Source organism: Vigna umbellata, chromosome 1, assembly GCF_029865625.1.
Source record: "Vigna umbellata cultivar VRB3 chromosome 1, Vumbellata_1.0, whole genome shotgun sequence".
NCBI classification, from domain to species: Eukaryota; Viridiplantae; Streptophyta; class Magnoliopsida; order Fabales; family Fabaceae; genus Vigna; species Vigna umbellata.
The window spans coordinates 106,062,316-106,085,789 of NC_142165.1; the positions used below are offsets into that span (position 1 = coordinate 106,062,316).

The following is a 23,474-nucleotide window of genomic DNA, read 5'->3' on the forward strand; positions in this document are numbered from 1 at the left end:
TTTGCTTCCATAAATCTTACAAGTAAACTTTACTAAAGTCTAAAAAGATTTACACTTAAAGTTATTGTGCTTCCATAAGTTTCACAAGTAGAGCCTGTCTAAATTTATGATATATTTTTTCAGTTTTTATAAGTTTTATGAGTAAACTCTGCCTAAAGCCAAAGTTTTACACACAAAACAACCGTTTTTCTGACTTTCATGAACTTTAAGTCAGTTTAAGCATATTTCTATTAAATATTTAATTTAATTAACTAGATATTTTCATTGTAAAATAAAATTAGTAAAATGCTAAGTATTTAGGACTTGTAATATAATTGACATTTATATAATATTTTTTAATTTTAATAATAAAAATTGAAATATTTTTCCAAAATACGTAATTTAAATGATAAAATATTGTTTATGAATAAAAAAAATTGTTTAATACAGAATAATTTATTGATAATCTTGTTGGAAGTCATATATCGACTAGAGATAAGGTCAAATTATAATATATAAGTGAGGTGCAAACCTCACATGACAAGTCGGTTTTGTGGGGTTGAATTTGACTTAAAACTCATCTTCTAATATGGTATCAGAGCCATAGAGGCTAAGTGGTTCTATTCTTCTATTCCACCCACAATCGGGTTCGGACCACCCAATTTCTATTATCACGCACAAAAATTATAATATATAAGTTAGCCTTAAAGTCCATGTTATGAGTTTTCGATGATTGAATCACCAACATTGACGCTAATCCAACCAGGAGGAATTCAACATAAGAATTTTTTTATTACATATACAAGATTTAATTATTTAAAATTATAATAAAATTAAATATACAGGTAAAAGAATTTAGACATTTTGTCTTCTAAACCATATAAATTTGTTCCTTTTTCACACTTTATTTTACATTAAGTTAATTATGTTCCTCATATTTTTCTTCTCTAAAACAATCACTTCTTACAAAACTGTTGTTTTATATAATATAAAAAAGTCACTTTAAAAAAATAATCATAAACTGAAAAAAAAATCAGAAATTATTTGAAATGGATTTGACCCTAAAAAGGAAAAAAAAAAGATTTGTTAGGGTAGAATGATTGTAATAAAAAGAAGTAGAATGGTGTTTTGTGGAAATCAAATCACAAAGGTGAATGTGAAGTGACATTGTCAATACGTCGTCGTAGAGTGAGGCTTTAGACAATTTGGGGGTAAACACAAAAGAACAGACCTTTCTCTCTCCGATTGCTTCCCTCTCATCATCTCTGCAAACATCAATACCAGCAATTGCACCCTCCATTCTGCATTTTAGGTTCATATTTTCTTCTTCTTCTCCGATAGGGTTTTCTTCCTTTCTTTCTCTTTTCATTTCAATTACATCCTTTCCAGCACCCTTCTGCTTTCTTGATATCAAAATAATATTTTAGTTCACTGTTTTTTCTTTCTACCAATAAACTTTTCTCTCTCTCTAAATCATTGGTTTTTCATTTGGGAAGCTCCTGCTATTTGTGTTATAGAGATTGGAATTTTATCTAAACTTTCTATGGTAGATTGTGTTGTTCTTGTTTAATGTGTGTTTCGCTTCTGAAATTTGATAGCAAACGTGACTGTGGATTCTGCGCAGTGAAATTTACTTGTTAGGCCCTTGCAGTAAGGAGTTCAGAACACTAAAGGTAAGGACCTCTTTCACTGTTTATTATCATCTACCCAGATATTTTGACTTTGAGTTATGAGTTATGAGTCATGACATTGACATTTACATTTTGTCACCTGTATAAAAATAATAATTGTATGTTTGCTACTTGGCAGGCCATGGCTACGAGGAAAGTTATTGCTATATGTCAATCAGGAGGTGAGTTTGTGACAGACAAGGATGGATTATTGTCATACAGTGGAGGGGATGCGTATGCAATAGACATTGATCAGCAGACGAATTTAAGTGATTTTAAGTCAGAGATAGCAGAAATGTTCAACTGCAATATAAATACGATGATTATCAAGTACTTTCTTCCTGGCAACAAGAAAACACTTATTACAGTGTCTAAAGACAAGGATTTGCAACGCATGGTCAGTTTCCTTGGGGATGTTAACACGGTTGATGTGTTTATTATGTCAGAGGAAGGAGCTGCTCGAAATAACAATTCCAACATGCCTGGTAGTAGGTAGTTTTTCACAAGTCTGTTTGTTTATCACTCATTCTTACGTAGACTTCCCCTCATACTGATAGACATTTATCATTTATATACTTTGATTTGGCCCATAAATGTAGAAGTTAGGATGTTGAAGAGTAGTGGATGCTGTGGCTGCGACCAAATAAGGATGGCCATAGGATTTGCTAGGATCATATGCATTCACATGTGCACTTGAAAATCTTTTAGAACACTTGTTTTTTCAGGTCAAGCAGGACAACTGTGTCGGAAGCCGTTGTTCCTGTCGTTGCTCCTATTGATGTCATTGTTGATGCTGTCCAATGCATTGATCAAGTAGAGGTTGATGTAGCTAATGATGTCTCTGCACGTTCTATTTGTTCTGGGGGTAATGATGACAGTCATCGTAAAGCTGCACAGCAGTGGGAAAATACCATCACTGGTGTGGGCCAAAGATTCAATAGTTTTAGTGAATTTCGTGAAGCATTGCATAAATACTCTATTGCTCACGGGTTTGCTTACAAATATAAGAAAAATGATAGTCATCGTGTCACCGTCAAATGTAAATGTCAAGGCTGTCCTTGGAGAATATATGCATCTAGGTTGTCTACCACACAGTTGATTTGCATTAAGAAAATGCACTACAATCATACTTGTGAAGGATCTGCCGTTAAAGCTGGGTATCGAGCAACTAGGGGTTGGGTGGGAAGTATTATAAAAGAGAAATTGAAAGATTCACCCAATTACAAGCCAAAGGATATTGCTGATGACATAAAGCGGGAATATGGGATTCAGTTAAATTATTCTCAAGCGTGGCGTGCAAAAGAAATTGCTAGAGAGCAGCTTCAAGGCTCCTATAAAGAGGCTTATACGCAGTTGCCATTTTTCTGTGAGAAGATAAAAGAGACCAATCCAGGGAGTTTTGCAACATTCACAACTAAGGAGGACTCAAGTTTTCATCGTCTCTTTGTAGCATTTCATGCCTCAATATCTGGTTTTCAGCTAGGTTGTCGCCCTCTCATTTTCCTTGACAGAACTCCTTTAAACTCAAAGTACCAAGGGGAATTATTGGCTGCCACTGCTGTGGATGGAAATGATGGCATTTTTCCTGTAGCCTTTGCAGTTGTAGACACCGAGACTGAGGACAATTGGTGCTGGTTTCTGCAGGAACTGAAATTAGCTATATCAACATCTGAGCAGATCACATTTGTTGCAGATTTTCAAAATGGCCTAAAAAGTTCATTGTCTAATATATTTGAAAAATGCTACCATAGCTATTGCTTACGTCACCTTGCTGAGAAATTGAACAAGGACTTGAAGGGACAATTTTCTCATGAGGCCAGACGGTTCATGATTAATGATTTTTACGCTGCTGCTTATGCCCCCAAATTGGATACTTTTGAACGTAGTATTGAGAACATTAAAGGTATTTCTCCGGAGGCCTATGATTGGGTGATCCAAAGTGAGCCAGGCCACTGGGCAAATGCATTCTTTAATGGAGCAAGGTATAATCTCCTTTCATCAAATTTTGGACAGCAGTTCTACAGTTGGGTGTCAGAGGCACATGAGTTGCCAATTACTCAAATGATTGATGCATTGCGAGGTAAGATGATGGAAACAATTTATGCACGACGTGTAGAATCTAATCAATGGATTACAAAGCTGACACCATCCAAGGAGGACTTGCTACAAAAGGAAACATTAGTTGCTCGTTCACTTCAAGTATTGTTCTCAGAAGGTAGCACATTTGAGGTCCGTGGAGAATCTGTTGATATTGTTGATATTGATAACTGGGATTGCAGCTGCAAGGGGTGGCAACTTACTGGTGTACCATGCTGTCATGCCATTGCTGTCTTTGAATGTGTTGGTAGGAGTCCATATGATTATTGTTCAAGATACTTCACAGTTGAGAATTATCAATTAACATATGCAGAGTCTATTCACCCTGTGCCAAATGTTGACAGACCACCTGTACAGGGTGAATCCGCTGCTTTAGTTATGGTAACCCCTCCACCAACTAAGCGCCCTCCAGGTCGGCCAAAAATAAAGCAAGTTGAATCAATAGACATAATTAAACGTCAGCTTCAGTGTAGTAAATGCAAGGGACTTGGCCATAATAGGAAGACGTGCAAAGTTTCATAGTATCACAATTCACAACGTAGTAAGCAGCCTTCTCTCTCTCTCTCTTTGTGCAACCACTGGGGTGTCTGTGTATGACTTCTATGTATGTATATTTGTTACCAAGCTAGATTTTTGCATAAAATTATTGGATTGGATTGATGGGAGGTTTTAGACCTTTGTAACTTGTTATAACCTGTTGGGTTTGGACTTCTTTTAGCACAAGTCCACTTCCACACACTTTCCAAAGCACCCGGACACATCCAACTCAACAATTTTGAGGAGGAAATCATTTCTCTTTTCCTAGAATACTTGTCAGTGTTGAAAAACTCAAAAACCAACATGATGATTCATATATAGGACAATTGTATGAGTTTTGTTGGTATTTACTTGTATATTTTGTTTACTGTTAATTCTTTGTTAGTAGTTTTAATAATTTTTTCAGAACTTATATATCATATCAGCATCGTTAAATGACCGTTTTGGCGGTTCTACATTGCTGTTGCATTGGGGAATTCCTTGACTTCGTGACAGCAATTCTGTCCACTGTTGTGGGCAGAATGCCTGTCATGGTCGGAGCATACTCCTGCATCCTCATGTCATATCCAGCAAGACTGTGGCCAATTGAACTTTTGCCTTAATATTAAGCAAATTTTAATACATTTTTCTTATTTGCACATAACTTAGTTTTTTACACATGTATAATTGATATATATTATTTTTCAGCAGCCATATAAGTTCTGCATGTTGGTGACGCAATCAGCCATATGATGTTGTGCATTATAGGCTTTCCAGTATTTTCCGTGATACGCGATTGATATCATATTATATAAGAAGACTACATAAAAAATTCAATATAGTAGTTATCCCGATATCACGCATCTTGCTATCGCGTGTTTGGTACCGTCACTACATGCCTATATTTGGGATTTAAAACATGGTTTAGAATTCATTCAAATAATATTTTAGTTTGAGTTCAGAAATCTTTGGTTGAAACTTAAATTTTCACAAAGCTGTTTAATATTTTTTTTACCACATTTGAAAATCACGTGGTTTAGCGAAATGTTCGTTTAATTGGATGCTTCACTAATTATTCTAACTAGCCAATTGCTGTTGAATTTATAACTTTTACACATGTTCCTAATCAGGGATAGAGATTCTATCTGTTGGGATGACCTTATTCTTTTGTAATGTCATACATGTATGCTTAATGCTGCTTATTTGTAATTATATGATTATTTTTACCAGTAACTGATACAGGAAATCTGAAACATTTGTGTCACAGGGAATCTTTAAGCATATTGGATATCTGTGAGCTATTTCCAACAACAGTAGAAATTGAGATAGTAAGATACATTGTAGTGGCTGCATGGGATTTGGTTTGAATCTCCTAAATTCCTTGCTGAGTATATAGAGATTGTCAATTTGTCATATTAGTCAGTTTTTCTATTGTTTTCTCCTGTCCAATGTTATCTTCGAGGGAACAAATTAATTGGTCTTGAGAAGTAAATATAATTTTGTATACTATTTAGATAGAACAGAAACCAAGAGTTCCATAGTAGGCTTTCTTTCCTTGTTACTATTTTCTGTTTATTTTTATTTTATTTATTTAGTAGAATCTAGTTCTGGGCTGAAGGCTTGTGTTTTTCTCATAGAGCCATCTTCATGACGGGTAGAAGACATGTACTTGTAGAGATATATGTTGCATACAATACAAGTCTGCAAGAGTGCTCATATGAAGTGTCTTTTGCAGGTCTTACTGAATGCCAAATTTATAATCATAGGTGCTCTTGATGATTTTTTAAGGTGTATTCCTAAAATTTTCTCTGGGCAAATTAACTAAACTGATGTAGATTTAAGTTCAGCCCAATATTTATATATATACACTCATCCAATTCCCAAGGCCCTGGTGGTTGTAACTGATTGAGCAAAATTTAGTAGCAGAATTGATTTTGATGGATTCTAGTGAACTTGTATTTACCGTGCTTAAGTTTGTGTGCTGATGTAAATATTGACAGGAACGGATAACAGAGCAGGTAAGGTACATGTAAATCAATTTTAATATTCAGTAATTGTTTATAAAAGACTAGAGTCTTTGTTTACATGCGTGTAATTTAAAATATAAATAAATCTGAGTTTAAGGCCAGGCTACGATACATGTTCGGGTTTTTGTTCTTACACTCTGAGGATTTGGTTTTGACGTTTGGAGTTTCAAAATTACCTTTCAGATGTTGAAAAGTAGAAGATATTCAAAATAGTTTTTGTTTTTCTATGGTCCCATCTTCTTCAGCATTGGTGTTGAAAAAAAAGTTTGAACAACGAGCATATTTCATATTGCGTAGATATATGAATGTTTGAGTATAAGCAGGTATAGTTAACATCACATGCTTCCTTTGATTGCTAGTATGAGCAAGCAGTGTTGTGCACAAGGACAACGACAACATGAAAAAGTATTCTTTTAGTTCAGTGCTGCAAGGGCCCTTAGCGATACTATGTGGTTACTATTTCTTTAAGATTTTACATTAATTATAAGCCTAATTCAAACTTAATATCGATTATATGGTAGGGCAGTGAGTACTGCTTTTACAGTGAATTTTAATTTAAAGTGTGGTAAAACTACTGATCCATGATAGGTTTTGGTCGAGGTATGTCAATATATAAAAATTACACCACCCTACATTTTAATATTACTTTAATTAATATAAATTGGGAAAGTTTATAATATCTCGAACCCAATTGACTTAATAATTTGAGTCAAGTTGAAAACATTCTAAAAGACAAATTAACAATGTCGTTATTAAAAGCATCATGTTATTTTACCATTCAAAAAAGTTTTACACCACTTCACTTTTATTATTTTACCTTTTAATCTATCTTCTTTTGTATAAATATAAAAATTCACTTTTTTAACAACTATTTTATCCTAAATTTGAGTTGTCAAAAAGCCATTCCTCTTATTAAAATCAAATTCATGAGTGTGTGTGTATATAAGATAGAATATAAAAAGTTTTAAAATTTTATTCTCTATATTAAGTAGAAATATTTTAACTTTTAATAATCAAATCAGACTTGTAAGCTTTTAAAATTTCTGATTCAGATGACGTATTTTGTTGAAAAAAACATTCAAATTCTACGTATATGGATTACACTCTACAAATTTTTCATCTACTATTAAATTTCAAACTTATTTGTAAATTGAAACCTTAAATTTTGACAATGGGCTTGATGTTTACTTTTTCACATTTGAAACACATTGTTTCGTTATGATGGTTCATAAATAGGAATGGTAAAAAAACCGATTCCCATATATATTGTCTGAATTGGTCCGGTTTTAATTGGATTCTACGCATTGATTGAGATTTTCGGATATACATGAGTATACAATTTTTTCAACTAGCAGTAGAAATGAGATGGGTATGTGTGTGTATATATATATCCCTATATCCGTATGTCCCTGTACCCATCTCATCCTCGTACTCTTTAAATTATTAAAGTACTTGTAATATGTGGTTGCTGCTTAGTAGTGGAACTAATAAACAACTCACTTTTATATTATTTCAATTATATGATGCCATTTCACTTTAATTTGCACATAATTTATTTATATTTTTAAAATAAATAATTTATTCAATAAATTATAATATTAAAAATAATAAATAAAAATGTAAATCTAATTGCCAGATCTTCCTGACATTTTTAAATATATAAAATTCAATCTAAATTTAGAATTCTAAAAAAGAATTAATATAAATTTTTTTATAACATTTTAACGTAATACACATATTTTTTTTATTAGTTTATTATCTATTGCTATTGTGCTAATATACTAGAAACTTAATAAGAAAATTACCTGTGTGTGTTGTGTTACCATTGGAAAATTTTGTGTTAACGTATTATTACCAATAAAAATACTGCTAATTAAAAAAAAAGAACTACTGAAGCTCGTTTCCACTCTTGTACTGTTTCCAGATTAATCCGCACTAGCCCATTGCAAGAAAAGCTACATGCAACTTCCATTTGTTCATCACTTCATAATATTGTAAATAAATTATTTAAACAAATGTATTTTATATAATGTGAAACAATACCTTTTGAAGAGTATATATTTAATTACTCTTCAAATATACAATAATTTTGCCCTGTATCCAATCCTGTAGAAAGAAGTTGAAAGATTCCTTCTAAATTTCTCGAGTCTTCAATATGATAGCTAAAATGCAGTTTGAGACTGTTCCCAAACAATTCAGACTTTTTAGATTAATTTTCTAGCAAGAAACAAAAAGGTGTATTGAACAATGTCTAAATAAAAAGTAGAAAATTTTTGTTTAATGGGAGTAGAAGAAAGAAAGTAAATAAAAGACAGATGAGGCCTTTCTGCATTCTCATGAGTTCTTTGGCGGTGTCAAGAATAAAGATTACAAGAAGCAACCAGAAAAATTATAACCCCTTCTCATGACACGTGCCAATTCCATGAATCATACCTTAAGAGGCAAATGATGTAATGGCATGCAGTTTCAGACATTATTTGTTCCTGTAACTGACACGTTAGATTTTGACATGTCTGTAAAGAAGCCACGTTGCATGCATCACACCCTTCATGTTCATCATCTCCCTCCACTCCCTTATATAAACCTCCCAATCCTCAACCACTCTCTACCACTACTTCTACTTCTGTTTCATTCGTTCTGGAATCTCGCAAACTTGTTTGTTTACTTCTTCTCAAACTTACATATATTAACCTTTCTTATACTATCATGGCTTCCAGGGTGGTTTTTGTTTTGTTGATGGCGGTGATGTTGCTTGCCATCAACTGTAACTGCACCAGTGTTGGTCACATGCCTTCCACCAAAGAGGAAGGTCGTGATTTTGACGAGGCTAAAGCCAAGACCACGCAAACAGCCAACAAGGCCATGGACACTGGTAAAGAGGGGAAAGAAGCTGCAGAGTCATGGACAGAATGGGCTAAAGAGAAAATCACCGAGGGACTTGGCTTCAAACATGATCAAGAACCCAAGGAATCCACCACCAACAAAGTCTCCGACTACGCTACCGACACTGCACAGAGATCAAAGGACTGTGCAGCTGACACTGCAAAGAACACCAAGGACTATGTTGGTGATGCTGCTCAGAAGACCAAGGATTCTGCCACCGATGCTGCCCAGAAGACTAAAGATTATGCTGCTCAGAAGACCAGCGATGCTGCCAAAAAGACGAAAGATTATGCTGCTGAAAAAACCAAGGAATATGCCAGTGACGCTGGTGATGCTGCCAAAAAGACGAAAGATTATGCTGCTGAAAAAACCAAGGAATATGCCAGTGACGCTGGTGATGCTGCAAAGAATGCTGCAAAGAAAACCAAAGATTACGGTGCTCAAAAGGTCAGCGATGGAGCACAGAAGACCAAGGAGTATGTCAGTGGTACTGCTCAAAATGCAGGGCAGAATATCAAAGATTATGCAAATGATGCAGCACAGAAGACCAGAGAGTACACTGGTGATGCAGCTCACAGGAGCAAAGAAGCTTCTGATTATGCCAGTGACACGGCTCAGAAGACCAAATACTATGTTGATGATGCTGCTCAGAGAAGCAAAGAGGCATCTGAATATGCCAATGATGCGGCTCAGAGGAGCAAAGACTATGCCAGTGATGCTACCAGAAAAAGCAAAGATGCTTCTGATTATGCCAGTGAAACGGCTCGGAAGACCAATGAACAGGCCAGTGATGCAGCTCAGAGAACCAAAGAGAAGCTCCATGAATTTGCTTCTGGTTGGTACACTAACTTCAAAAACATTTCTGCTCTGCAACCGCTATACAGCATATGAAAACCATTTTCACACACATAATCAGTGGCCTCATTTCCTGTTTTCTTTGTTTTTTAAACAAGTTAATGGTTTTTCAATTTGATTTTTCTTATTTTTTGACATAGCAGAACATTTGCAGCATGTTATTAACTCAAAAGCATAAAGAGTTTTAAGCATAATTAAGAAAACAGTTATGGAAAAGGTGGTTTAATTTGATGTTGTTGTTGATGATGAACAGAGGCTGGTCAATACAGTGCAGAGAAAGCGAGAGAAATGAAGGATGCAGCAGCACAGAAGGCTAGTGACATAGCAAAAGCTGCCAAGAAAAAATCAGAAGAAGTGAAAGAGAATATAAGGGATGCTGAGCTTTGAAATGGCTTGATGGCCTTGAACTTTTAATTATACTACAAAAGTTGTCAAATTCTGCAGAAATAATGTGTTGTGTTTGTATATGTGGGACTGTTTGTCTATGAAGGGTGGAATACTTTGTACTAAATATCTAGTATTTTCTTTTATGTTTTTTCTTCAAATAATAATACATTTTCTACATCTTATTTCTTTGAATAAGTAGCTGGAGCAAGTTTGATTAATTTATTTAGTGTTTTTTTATTAATTCACTGCTTTTTGAAGTGAGATAAAAATAATAACAATTTACTATATTTCATTTATAAGGGCAAAGAAATAAGAATGTCATTGTACAGAAAAAATAGTATTCATGATTTCGATTAATGTTTATTCGGTACTCACTGAACTGAGATAGTAGACTTAATAATAAAAGTGAAAAAATGTTCCTTTTTGGAGTAAAAGATATTTAAAATAATGGAAAGAAAATATTTAAAAAATAAAAAAAACAAGTAAAAGTTTAAATTTATCCCAACTTGGTGGAAGAGGATAGATAACAAAAACTTTGGTGTATATTAAACTTCTAATGAAGATATGTGTTTTTTTTTTATAATTTTTCACAATACATCATATTTTTAGAGATACAAATAGAAAAAAATGAATTAAAAATAGAGAAAGCAAAGGTGAAAATAGTAGAAGTTGGAGGGGCTTCCTGCGTGGGCTGATTGGATTTATGGGCTACAATCATGAACCTGTCTGGCGAATTGGCTTTTTCTTCCTATAATTTCTAACTGCAATCTCACAATAGTTTTTAAAATGATATTTTAACCTTTGTATGATTTGTAAAAGTGATTTTTTTTATTATGTATTTGGAAGTATTTTTCAAAATAAGGTTTCCAAAATTTTTGAGAATATAATTTTTGAACAAGTTTTCTATGCATTTTAGTTTTCTATTTTTGGAATAATTTTTTTGAAATATATATAATAGTTTTTGTGAAATAAATTTTTTAAAATACATAAAATGTATTCTAGAACAAGTTTGTTCTTCTTCTAACTGAATTAAGATAAAATTAATAATAATTTGTTATATTTCATATTAGAATAAATAGTTGGTCGAGTATTGACATATATATATATTTATTAACTTTTTTAGTATATTAGGAAGAAAATGTGATATTTATTAAAATACAAACATGAATTAACAGTGTGATGTTCATTAATATTAAAGCAAATATTATGTAATTAATGCTTTTGATGTTTAACTAATTTTATAGAAACTTTTGTTTTTCTAATAAATTTTAAATTTTTAATAGTTCTCTCAAAATTAATTACATATTAATGTTAACTTTCACGAACATTAAAAGTTAAATATAATTAGTTGAGTTCAGGCAAAATTAATAAATTAAACTATTTGTATTGATCAGTTATCTTTACGGACTATAATTTTTTTTTGGTTGTATTAGAAAAAATATATCAATACTTGTTATATAAATATACAGTTTTTTGTTATGCTAAAAATAAAATATATTAATACTTATAATGTAAAATCATATTTTTTTATATTATATTAAAAATGGGATATATTAATATTTGTTGTGCTAAATATATTATTTATCTTTTATTTTATTTTATTACAATGAAAAAAGATATAGAAAGAGAATAAATAGATAGAGTTACCGTGTTTTACTCTTCTTCATGTATGCAATGGTCTTTGAAATAAAAGATATTTATAATAATAAAAATTTAAGAAAAAAAAAGTAGAAAGTGTAATTAGGGAAATTTAAACTTAACGCAGCCTGGTAGATGAGGATACTTAAAAACTTTGGTTTTGTATGAAACTTTTATGGAAAACATGTATTTGTTTTTAATTTTTCAAAATACATTATAATTTTAAAGAGAAAAAAATTAAAAAATATGAAAAAGAATAAGTGAAAATAGCAGAAATATAATTGAGGGGCTATTTCTTTCTGCACCCCTAAAATTTCTCTCTGTATCCCATTATTCTAGAATTTTTTTTTTCGAAACACACTCAATCGAAAACATTTTTTCTGAAGAAGTTCATTCACTTTTTCGAAAGACATTCACCCATTCCTATTCTGGGAAATATTTTCTGAAAACTTTGATAGGGTGCTGGAAGAAGAATTTTGAGGTGCAGGAAGAAACAGCCTGGTTAAGGCTTATTGCATGGGCTGATTGGGTTATGGGCTACAGTCATTAATTTGTCGGCCTTTTAAATTTGAGAATTTGAATTCCAATGCTTAAATAGATATATATATTTTCTCATTTTTCTTTTAATGAGAATTAATAGCGACCTTAATTCTGTTTTTTTTTCCTTCAAATAAAATAATTATTCAAATCAGTGATGACCTAGTTATATAATATATTTCCTTAACAATTTTTCTAGTGGTATAATCAGATCACACTTTCAACAAAATGGGTTGATTTAAATTGGCAATATTTTAAACCAAAAGGAGTTTTTATTTTTATATCAACATCCACGGTATAAAAAACTGCTCACGATGAAAAAATTAAAAACCAATAGTAAATACATATCCATAATTAAATATGGTAAAATATTAATTATTTTTTTCATATATAAAAAATTCTATGTGGGTTGCTCACGTAAAACAATCATATTCCAATCAATCGTTCAAAAATTGCTGATATCTGAAATAAAGTATCACATGTTAATACACGATGGATATTTAATTTAATTGTAAGAGATTGTTTGATTAATTTAAATGTAGATATGATTTGAGAAAATGATCTGTTTTAGGTAAGAAGTGACAAAGACTAAAGAAACATAAAAGGTTGTTATGTTCTAAACTGGAGAAGAATATTTTTTGTTTAGTGTGTCAAAATTATCGTTTACATGGCTTTCGTTGCATTCTACTTCTTTTTGTCAACACGTTGACATGGCTTTCTCGTTTTAATTGAGATTTTGAAAGTCTTCTCTTGTAAAAAAAAAGAACATGACCACCGACTTTTGGAATTTGTTATACTTTATTCGCATGTGGTCACAGACAGAGATTACAGAAAAGATTATGAAACCAATTCACCATTTTTGTTTAGTGGATCTTGCTTTCTTCTTGCATCAGGGGATCACACGAGACTGATGTTCATACCATAAATACTCATTTTTCTAATTAATTAATTATTTACTGGTAGAAGATATTTTGTAACGCAGTTAACATACTCTAACAGGTGTTATAAGACACATGTCTTAAATTTATGTATATGTTGAATTTATCATATGAGAAGTTGTTAATAAAATAAATTAAAAAGGTATTTTACTTTATGGTATAAGATGTTTCTTTAAAATAAATTAAAAAGGTATTTCGGTGAACTGGGCATGTTAATAAATTGTTGTTGGTTTCTTCTCAGACAACGGGCATGTTAATAAAGTGACTGTGTTGGGCTGATATCCTTCTACTCTCAGTGTATTTGTTTGAAGGAGAAGAGGAATATAGAAAAATAAATTGTTTCGGTTATGGGGTTGAGTCATTAAATATCTTTATAATTTGTCTTTTTTTGTCGTCCCGTCTTGTTTCTTACATTCTTGATTTGTTATTCCGGTCGGTATGTACCTGTTAAAGATATTTTGATATCAAAATCAGTAATTGAACCGTCTGGAGTATAACAATGACAGAATTAATGCACAGTAAATGCTTCTCTACCTACATGTTACCTATGACTTACATTTATAGTTTTATGGCGTAGACCTATGATTAATAATATTTTAATCTCGGTCTTATCCTGATCCAGGTAGACTTAATTCATAATTTATCTTAATTTCCTTAATCATTATTTGTGTGCGCTTTTGAGACCGGCCGTCTAGTCTGGTCATACGATACATAAATATATAGGAAGTAAATAAGAATGAATAATAAAAATAGAAAAATGTTATTTATGTTAAAAATATTTTAATTTTTAAACATAAATATAAAATTATATTTACTCGTTATTTAGATTCAAAAAACATTGTAAATAATTAATATTTTATTATATTTCACTGTTATATATATATATATATATATATATATATATATATATATATATATTACATAAATCAAATAAAATAATAAGTTTTCTAATATAAATAGATGCGACTATATAATGAAAAAAGAGGGAAAATTTTATAAATATTAACGGTTTGGTGGTGAAAGTTATATTTTATACACTGCAAGAATGTAAATTTGTGTAAAAGGGTTAAATTTTTGAAAAGTCATGGTTGAGGATCCGTGTTTGAAAATTTAAAAAAGAAAATGAAGTTAAGGTAAAAATGTTTGAATGTTGTATTTCGCAAAATTATCTCTTAAGTCATTTAAAGAAATTTGAAATTATTTAAAACTTAAATTACCTAAATAAATTTAAAATTATTTGAAAGAGAAAATACAAATAAAACAAAAATATTTGAGACATAGAATTTTTGAAATTTTATTGTAATATCACATGTTAAAATTAACAAATGAGGTTGACTTATGAGTAGTTGTTATAAACATCACATAAGTCATGATCTAAAAAACTTAACAAATATTGGTATATGATTTTTTTTTTCATAATGCTATGAGATTTATCAAAAAGTATTGTTCAACTTTTATTACAGAAAAAGTTATAAAATGTCATTTGGAAATAAACTTTATATAATTAAATAAATAAATAATTTAAAATTATTTAAAGTTCATTTAAAATACAAACTTTTTGCTTTAAATTTTATAAAAAATGAATTAACTAAGAAGAAGATATTAAAGAAAGATAAAAAACATCAAATATATTTTAAAGAAGTTTAATATTAAAGAAAGAAATGTCAAAATAAATCAACTCAGTTCACCGTCTTAATTCATTACGGATTGAGTTAAAAATAAGTTAATTAACTGACTTACTTTACATTGAATAAAAATCTAGTTTGATTTATCATTTACTGAGTTAAAAATGTTTTATTTTATCAATTTATTTCATATATTTATTGTAATACAAAAGTAAATTAACTTATAGATTATAACTTATAATAAAAAAATATTTTTATTTTAACATTAATTTACAATAGACAAATAAAATGATATTGATAACATAAGAAGTATAATGAAAATTAAAAAAATGTTCCATAAAAGAAAAATAAAGACAGTAACTACAAACAATAAAGAAGACAAAATTGAGCATGGAATGTAAAATTTGAATTTTAAGAAAATATATATGAATAAAAAAATGTTAAAAAATTTACTTATATATTTTTATTTAATATATTTTTTTGCATAATGATGAAATATACTTATTTATTATATAAATATAAAAAATTAAGATTAAAACATTATAAATACGTAGTAGCTTGATATATTTTAATTTTGTTTATTACATTAAGTACATTAATAAAATAAAATAACATAAAGGAGTTTTTTTTTTCTTGCATGTAAAAAGCGATTTCGTTTTATTTGGAATAGTGGAAAAGAGAGTTAAAACAAATAACTTGTGTAAAAATTATTTTATAATAGTTCAAAAATGTAACTTTAATAGAATTTTTAAACATAAAATATTTATTACTGTAAAAATTATATTATCAAAGTAGTTTTTAAAAATTAAACATAAACATATAATTTCCTTCCCATTTAATTTTATTCCGGTGGAGATATTTTTTTTCTGTCGGTGTTCGACTTAAAAATGTCCTCATTCTTTTTTATTCTTTTCAAGTACACAACAAAAATAAAGTATTTTTTTTATCATATTCATTTTCTTTATTATTAAAAAACAAAATAAGTGATCATTTTACCATCAAACAATTCTTATATCTTCGTTTTACTTTGAAATATAATCCTTAGTCTCTTAATCTCGTCGTTAACAGTTAATGATTAAATGAGAATTTTATATATTTATATATGAAAATAAAATAATAACTGAAGAAATAATTGAATGGTAGATTTAAAATATGATTTGGATGTGTGGTAACAGGTGGATCCCACTCCTGAATAAAGTAAAACATAGTACATTTTGTGAAGACATATGAACGAGTTGGGTTCCTGCAATACAGAGGTAATAATCACGTGCATAAATGCTTTTCCCATTTGGTTGCCCAATATATATGATCAATAAACATCATCTTAATAAAGCATGTACTTTTTTAAAAGGATATAAACCACATGAAAAACATTAACCACCACTTTATCCTTTTATAAATTAATTTTACATTAATCATCTCATCACAATAATATACTATTTTTCAAGATTAATTCAGTTATAATTAGTAATCATAATGGTCACAATAATATATATATATTTCACATACCCAACAAAGGCAAATAGCTAAATATTACCGGTCATTTCTTTTTTTTCCACAACAACACAATATCTCGTCGTTATTCAAATTATCGGCCAGTTGGATATTTCATCGTTTCCCACCAAACCTTTTATGTTTTAAGGTGGAATATATATTTCAAAGTTGAGAAAAAAGCGATAATTATTTTCAAGTTTAAATGATTAATTTTTTTTCACTCTAGATTTTGTTGAGTATATAAATTTTTTTGAAGTGGTTTGAATTAAGAAACAACAGAGAAAGGTCTAGTTTTAGTCAAAATAATTTTTATTGTTTTTTTATTTTTTGACCTTTTTTTTGTCTTTGTGTGATTGTATATGTTATCGCGCGCATGTATGATGATGAGATGAGGAAAAATAATCTCTTTTAATATAAATTTGTAATAGTGCATTATGTTTTTTGGATTGACTTTTTGAGAATAATTTTAAAGAATCTCTCGTGATTATTATCATTTTTTTTTCAAAAATAAATTTTATTGAAGTGTATGTTTTATTAACTAAGTAAACTAACTTAAGTTATTGTGTTTGGTTGATTTGAAATTATAGTCAGAATCAGTGGATTAAACTCTCTTTTAAAGGTTTGAGTTGGTGCTAGATCTAGTTAAAGATTATTTGGACTTTCACTCAATGTTAAATGCTATCTAAATTAGAATTTGATGAAATATATGTAGATGTTAGAAATTTAAAAACTAAGCTACATATGTCATTGTTTTAATAAATTTGATTACAAAAATTAAGTTGGATAATAAGTTTATTTGTGGATAAGAATAAATATAAAAGACTTGAAGTTGGATATTCTTAATTTGTTTATGTTTTGTTGATATTTTTATATATTGCTCAAGTAATATATGATTTCGAAATACCTATGATAAAGACAGGAGTTGAGTAAGCTTAAAATAATATTCTTGAATAAAAAATAAACTTCTGCAACCATTCTTCAAAAGAGTTGTTAATATTAATTTCAATATCTTCTTATATTTTCTAATTTTCTTTTATATGTGTGTATATATTCACGTGTATGTGTTACAGAAAATACTTTGGTTTTATTTTAATATCTTTATCTTTGTTGCTATCGTTAAAGAAAATATAAAATTATTTTAAGATATAGTAATGTATAACTATTTTTTTATAATATTATAACAAAGCAATATTAAAAGTTAATTATACAAGAAATCTCAACCGATCATAATATCATAATTCAGGTAAATTCGTTTAGAAAACAATTATATTAAGACAATAATAAATAAAATCAACAAAAAAAATAATTGTACTAGATAACGAAATTTTCACGAAAAATAAATAAATTAAGATAATAATTAAAAAAAATTATATATAAGTCTCCACATTTATGTATTTACTAGGTAGAACATATACATATACCTTTCTTCGAATGTAACACAAAATATTTTTCGATTACGATCCAATTGATGATTTTTTTTTTCTATCTTAAAATTAATTTTTTTAGAATAAGAAAGAGGACAAGAACAAAGTGCCAGAATGGAAAATTAAAAATTTCATACGATTATCGAAATTTTAAATCATAGACTTAAATAGAAGTATTCGCTGTTAAAGCTAACACATTCATTCACAATTATTTCAGAGTGACTAGACAACCTAACAACATAGTAAATTACATTACAACAAATCAAACCTAACCAAATTTTGTTCATTAAAAGAATGCGTGGCGGTTCAGAATTGCAAGAAACGTGTGACGGACGAAGAAGCTACAAAACCACACAACTACCAATTCCATAATTTACGTGTAGGGCATCACTTGCTTTTTCTTTGGTTTTTTTTACCAACTATAACAAAACCCACACTCAAGGATTTCAAAAGTAAAAAACACAAATATTTAACATCCTTTTCAATTATCATAAATAAACAAGTAAAAGGAAAACGTTTCCATGAATAATTATAAAAGATTCATTGATACTTATTATAGTAAAAATTTGCATAACTTTTTATTTTAGTCTATATCTGACTACTAATGTAATACATCCTTTTCGGAAAAAAAAAATTATGTGGTTTTTTTAATGTATACAAAATACAAAAATAATACAGGTTAACGATGAAATAGGTATACAATTTATAAAATATTCAATATTAAATTAGTCTTCAATATATATATATATAAATTAGTGGCAACTGTCTTAACGAGAAAAAAACAATGCGTGAGTGTGATGCCAAAGCATAATCAATTTGACAACTTGTTTGGCTAATTCTCGCATTGGAAATCTTCTTTCTGGTTTTTCCCTGGATAAAATCATCCTTAATTGTTTCGTCCACCTTGTCATTAGTTACTTACGAAAAACAAACTAAAAGGAAGCGACAAAATCGGCTCTTGCCTCTCCAGAAAGCAACAAGATTGGTTCCTTCGATCTTATTTCTTTGTTTTGGACTGTTTTTTTGACGTGAAGAAGAGAATTTAGAACTGTTTATGGAAAAGGGAATTTAGACATTTTGCAAAAGCAAGGAAGAAGAAGTGAAGCAGAAGAAGAAGGAAAGAATGCGACTTGGGAAATACGAGTTGGGTAGGACCCTGGGTGAAGGCAATTTTGGCAAAGTCAAGTTCGCCAAGAACACTGATTCTGGTCAACCTTTTGCTGTTAAGATCATCGAGAAGAACAAGATCATCGACCTAAACATAACCAATCAGGTTTCTTCAGAAAACTTCTTCTTTCATTAACGTTTCTGTTACTTCTTTTTGGCTCCTCTTCCATGGAAAAGGAAAAAACTTTCTGGCCCTTCTTATAATCTTCTTCTGATGACAAAACTCAAGTTCATTCAAATGCATTGTGTATGATCATAGAAGAATGAGTCTCTCTGGTTAAAATTGCAGATAAAGAGGGAAATAGCCGCCTTAAAGCTCCTCAGACATCCCAACGTTGTTAGATTATACGAGGTACTTCCATGAACATATATTTTTCAATTCAAAAAACATTATCCGAATCCCAATCTATTGCATTCACTAATCTTATGCGAATTCCAATTCACACACAAGAATAAACTAAACTATTATTTTCAGTGCAAAATTAGCTGGGCTTTTTTTATGGACTGAATCTTCTAAAGAATAAATTATGTATTATATAAACCTTTATATATATGTAGTGTTACTTTTAAAATATAGAGAAGAAGAATGTAAGATGTTACTAGTGTAATTAAGGTTTTTTAGTCGGTCATTACTGTTGGTCTCATATGCAAATCCAAATCCGGATTCCATACGTAACCTTAAATCTGGCATGTTCGTTACGCCGAACATGTCAAATATCAATGGTGTTGGATCGGACATAAATTCCAACGAAAACTTAGCATATATTCACTGTGTTGTAGCAGAATGAACAATGAACATCTGAACTTAAGCAGAACTTTATTCTTTCACGGTAACTTTTCAATACCTATATAAATGCTACGTTAGTCTAGAATTACAACTCATTACAGTGTTGTTAAGTTATAAATGTAGAAAACGTAGAATTCTGACTTGTGAATTAGGTCATTGATGTGACATTCCAGTATAATATTTTTCGAGGAAAAAACAAAAAACTATTATAACAGCACATGCTTTTGTTTGGCGAAAGAAGGAATCATGAGCGTGATTTCTCTTAAATTTAAAAAAAAAATAAAAACTAAAAAATGTAATTAAATAAACTTCTTAGATTAAGTTTTTTACCTGACTCCCATATCATACTGTGTATGTATATATTTAATGTTAATTCCACCGCACATTCGTGGCACCCTACTTTATATGTTTTATGTCTCTACCATTTTCGTAAGTTTTTATTGAATCTATTATTCTTTTTAGCTCAGTTTTGTTGACGTTGAACTGAGTCAGAGCACCAACTTTTCCCACACGATTCTGATATATCACATACACTAATTAAAGGGCAGGGACGGTGACAAATACTTTTTTTTTTCATTTTACCATAATCATTCACGTCATTGAGTTTGACAGAGAAATTATTAGATTATGTATGATAAATATTGATGTGATTAATATTGATATAATAAGTAATCAAGTAGATTAATTTGTTTAAAACTTATTATGTCATGTGTATTCTTGAGTGAATTGGACTTCCTAAGCATAGTATTCAATGAAGGTGGAGATGAATGATTAACATGTGGCACAGGTACTTATTTGGATTCCACTCCAAAATCCATTGCATCTCAACTGTCACAATTAAGAAAAATGTGGCATGAGAACATGATTAAAAAACATCACGACAACATATTTTATTCAGATCCGACGGTCCGTCCATATGCATATAAATTGTAATGTACGAACACTATTGGTATCGCACTCAGTTGACCAAGATTTTGTTCTCTGTGTTTATATATTGTTTACTTATTTGGTAGAGTAATCTTTACTCTGCAACTTATAATTGCAACATGCATTTCTGTGATTGATACTTCTAATTATGATTGATAATTATTATAATTATTATAATCACGCAGGTCTTGGCTAGCAAAACAAAAATTTATATGGTACTTGAATATGTGAATGGAGGAGAGTTATTTGGCATGATTGTAAGACCATATTACTTTTCATTGATTTTGTTAGTGAGAGTTAAAATTTTATACTGCTGTAAAAATGCTTCACCATATTTGTGACAGGCATCCGAAGGTAAACGTTCAGAAAGTGAATGCAGAAAGCTGTTCCAACAGTTGATTGATGGGGTGAGCTACTGCCACACTAGAGGTGTCTTTCACAGGGATCTCAAGGTTCTTTTTCTTCCTTTTCAAGCTCAAATTGTACCATATAGCTCTCTTAGGTCTTGCGTTTTTCACACAAATGCTGCTATGTCCTTGCAGCTTGAGAATGTACTGGTGGATAACAAAGGAAACTTGAAAATAACTGATTTTGGTCTTAGTGCTTCACCCCAGCATCTCAGGGTAAGATGTTGTTATGCTTTCAATTTCAACCACTTTGGGTAAAGCATATGATTTTTGTTATTGGGTTAACCGTGTGAAAATTTTCAGGCAGATGGATTGCTGCATACAACTTGTGGAAGTCCTAATTATGTTGCTCCTGAGGTTCTTGCTAATAGGGGCTATGACGGTGCAACATCAGATACATGGTCATGTGGTGTTCTATTATATACAATTCTAACTGGATGTTTACCTTTTGATGACAGAAATATGGTAGTTCTCTATCAGAAGGTATGTTCTTTTGTTACCACGACGTTCTTTCACATGGTTAGTATATCAGTTTCATAAATGAATTCACATTTTTCTTTTTTCTGTGAGGGGAAATAGATTTTCAAAGGAGATGTTCGGATACCAAAATGGCTATCACCAGGTGCACAAGCCTTGATAAAGAGGATTCTTGATCCAAATCCTGAAAAACGGATAACAATGGCTGGGATCAAAGAAGATCCGTGGTTTAAGAAGGGTTATGTTCCAGCAAATGCTGAAGATGAGGATGTGTACGTTGACAATGAAGCAGTTTCCATGCATGAAGCAGAACAGAGGAATTCAGGATCATCACCAGCCCTTATCAATGCATTTCAGTTGATAGGGATGTCTTCGTGCCTAGACCTCTCTGGCTTCTTTGAGACAGAGGTGAGCATGAAATTCAGGATCACCAACCCTAATCAGTGCATTTCAATTTCTACTGATACAAAGTTTGTGCATAGTTTTTCCCGTGTCTTTAAACAGTCACCACTTCCTTACAGAATTTAACTCAGATTTATGCACAATGTGGTTTGAGTAACAGGGTGTTTCTGAGAGGAAGATAAGATTTACATCAAATCTTTCAGTTAAAGATCTGATTGAGAGGATTGAGGACACTGTGACAGATATGGAATTTATAGTCCAGAGGAAAAATGACAAAGTATGTTTGTTAAGGCTGCTTTTATTTCTGACAAACTTGCATATAAACTGAATGTTTGTTTCGCTAAAAGAAACATCAATAACATGAACAACAATTTAATATTTCAGTTGAAAGTGATTTGGGAGAACAAGGTACACAAAACTACTGGATGCCTTTCAGTGGCAGTAGAGGTAATACATGTCTAGAATGAGCTTAATCTTTACATATAGTTTGTTAATGCTAAGAAAAGTAACTTCATTTCAAATGTAACAGGTGTTTGAAATAAGCCCATCACTGTCCGTTGTAGAATTAAGGAAGTCTTGTGGTGATACTTCTGTATATAAACAGGTATTTTGCTCATACCCTTTTTCTCTGTTCATCTGCTGAAATCAGAGGCTGATGTATATTTTCTTCTTCATATGGTGCAGTTATGCAATAAATTATTGAATGATTTGAGTGTTCCCCCAAACAAGTGCTTGTGAACTCAGCAGCCATGTAGGTGCCACAGATACTGCATTATTGTAATTATTAAGAGGAAGAAAAATGCAGAAATGTTAGATAGGGATGGCTGCACTCGTTATAGGGATGACTGCACTTTTGAGTTGAGCAATTCATCAAACAGATGAAGTGGGAAAGATCTGCAAACTTGATTCTTTTCCTTCTGTAATGTTGTTCTTCATGTTTTTCTTATCAATAATGAAAATAAAAATATGTTCAAAATTAAACACACTAAAATAAAATACATCTAAACTAAAAATATTTCTGATTTGTATAATTATTTAATTGATTAATTAACCTTTTGGTTTTTGGAAAATTATCATTCTAGTTCAAATTTTATATTAAAATTTTCTCACTTTACTTTTCTTGTGCTTAAGACCTCTTAACTTGAGAGATCTTCCCTCACGATATTTATAAAATAGAACTTTATATTATGATTTTCTTATAAAGAAACTATGACGTCTTCTAATCATAAAATTTTAT

At 30.4% G+C, this 23,474-nt stretch overlaps 3 protein-coding genes across 4 annotated transcripts; all 3 read left to right on the top strand.

Annotated features, from left to right (window-relative positions):
- The first annotated feature begins 1,115 nt into the window (after window positions 1-1,115).
- On the top strand, window positions 1,116-6,204 carry LOC124838250 (uncharacterized). 2 transcript variants are annotated; one of them, XM_047313803.2, is made up of 5 exons: window positions 1,116-1,291; window positions 1,578-1,652; window positions 1,789-2,141; window positions 2,375-4,287; window positions 5,530-6,204. In XM_047313803.2, the coding sequence occupies exons 3-4, from the start codon at window positions 1,792-1,794 to the stop codon at window positions 4,266-4,268; spliced, it is 2,244 nt and encodes a 747-aa protein (XP_047169759.2). In that variant the 5' UTR covers window positions 1,116-1,291; window positions 1,578-1,652; window positions 1,789-1,791; the 3' UTR covers window positions 4,269-4,287; window positions 5,530-6,204. The 2 variants fall into 2 exon arrangements, with proteins under 2 accessions (XP_047169759.2, XP_047169763.2); XM_047313807.2 differs by having other exon boundaries at window positions 1,604-1,652.
- A 2,698-nt stretch (window positions 6,205-8,902) lies between these two features.
- On the top strand, window positions 8,903-10,591 carry LOC124838259 (uncharacterized). Its single transcript, XM_047313819.2, has 2 exons — window positions 8,903-10,007; window positions 10,281-10,591. Exons 1-2 carry the CDS (start codon window positions 8,996-8,998, stop codon window positions 10,412-10,414), a joined length of 1,146 nt encoding a protein of 381 aa, XP_047169775.2. The 5' UTR covers window positions 8,903-8,995; the 3' UTR covers window positions 10,415-10,591.
- Window positions 10,592-18,864: 8,273 nt separating this feature from the next.
- On the top strand, window positions 18,865-23,247 carry LOC124838239 (CBL-interacting serine/threonine-protein kinase 1-like). Its single transcript, XM_047313790.2, has 11 exons — window positions 18,865-19,343; window positions 19,527-19,589; window positions 21,137-21,208; window positions 21,296-21,403; window positions 21,494-21,574; window positions 21,662-21,841; window positions 21,938-22,243; window positions 22,398-22,514; window positions 22,622-22,684; window positions 22,767-22,841; window positions 22,922-23,247. The coding sequence occupies exons 1-11, from the start codon at window positions 19,194-19,196 to the stop codon at window positions 22,973-22,975; spliced, it is 1,269 nt and encodes a 422-aa protein (XP_047169746.1). The 5' UTR covers window positions 18,865-19,193; the 3' UTR covers window positions 22,976-23,247.
- Window positions 23,248-23,474: the final 227 nt, after the last annotated feature.

Excerpts from the sequence above, each read along its gene's own strand:
- LOC124838259 (XM_047313819.2), top strand. The coding sequence starts at position 8,996 with ATGGCTTCCAGGGTGGTTTTTGTTTTGTTGATGGCGGTGATGTTGCTT. Across the intron at positions 10,008-10,280 it reads GCTCCATGAATTTGCTTCTG|AGGCTGGTCAATACAGTGCA; the intron begins GTTGGTACACTA and ends GATGATGAACAG.
- LOC124838239 (XM_047313790.2), top strand. The coding sequence starts at position 19,194 with ATGCGACTTGGGAAATACGAGTTGGGTAGGACCCTGGGTGAAGGCAAT. Across the intron at positions 21,209-21,295 it reads GAGAGTTATTTGGCATGATT|GCATCCGAAGGTAAACGTTC; the intron begins GTAAGACCATAT and ends TATTTGTGACAG. Across the intron at positions 21,404-21,493 it reads TCTTTCACAGGGATCTCAAG|CTTGAGAATGTACTGGTGGA; the intron begins GTTCTTTTTCTT and ends ATGTCCTTGCAG.
- LOC124838250 (XM_047313803.2), top strand. The coding sequence starts at position 1,792 with ATGGCTACGAGGAAAGTTATTGCTATATGTCAATCAGGAGGTGAGTTT. Across the intron at positions 2,142-2,374 it reads TCCAACATGCCTGGTAGTAG|GTCAAGCAGGACAACTGTGT; the intron begins GTAGTTTTTCAC and ends TTGTTTTTTCAG.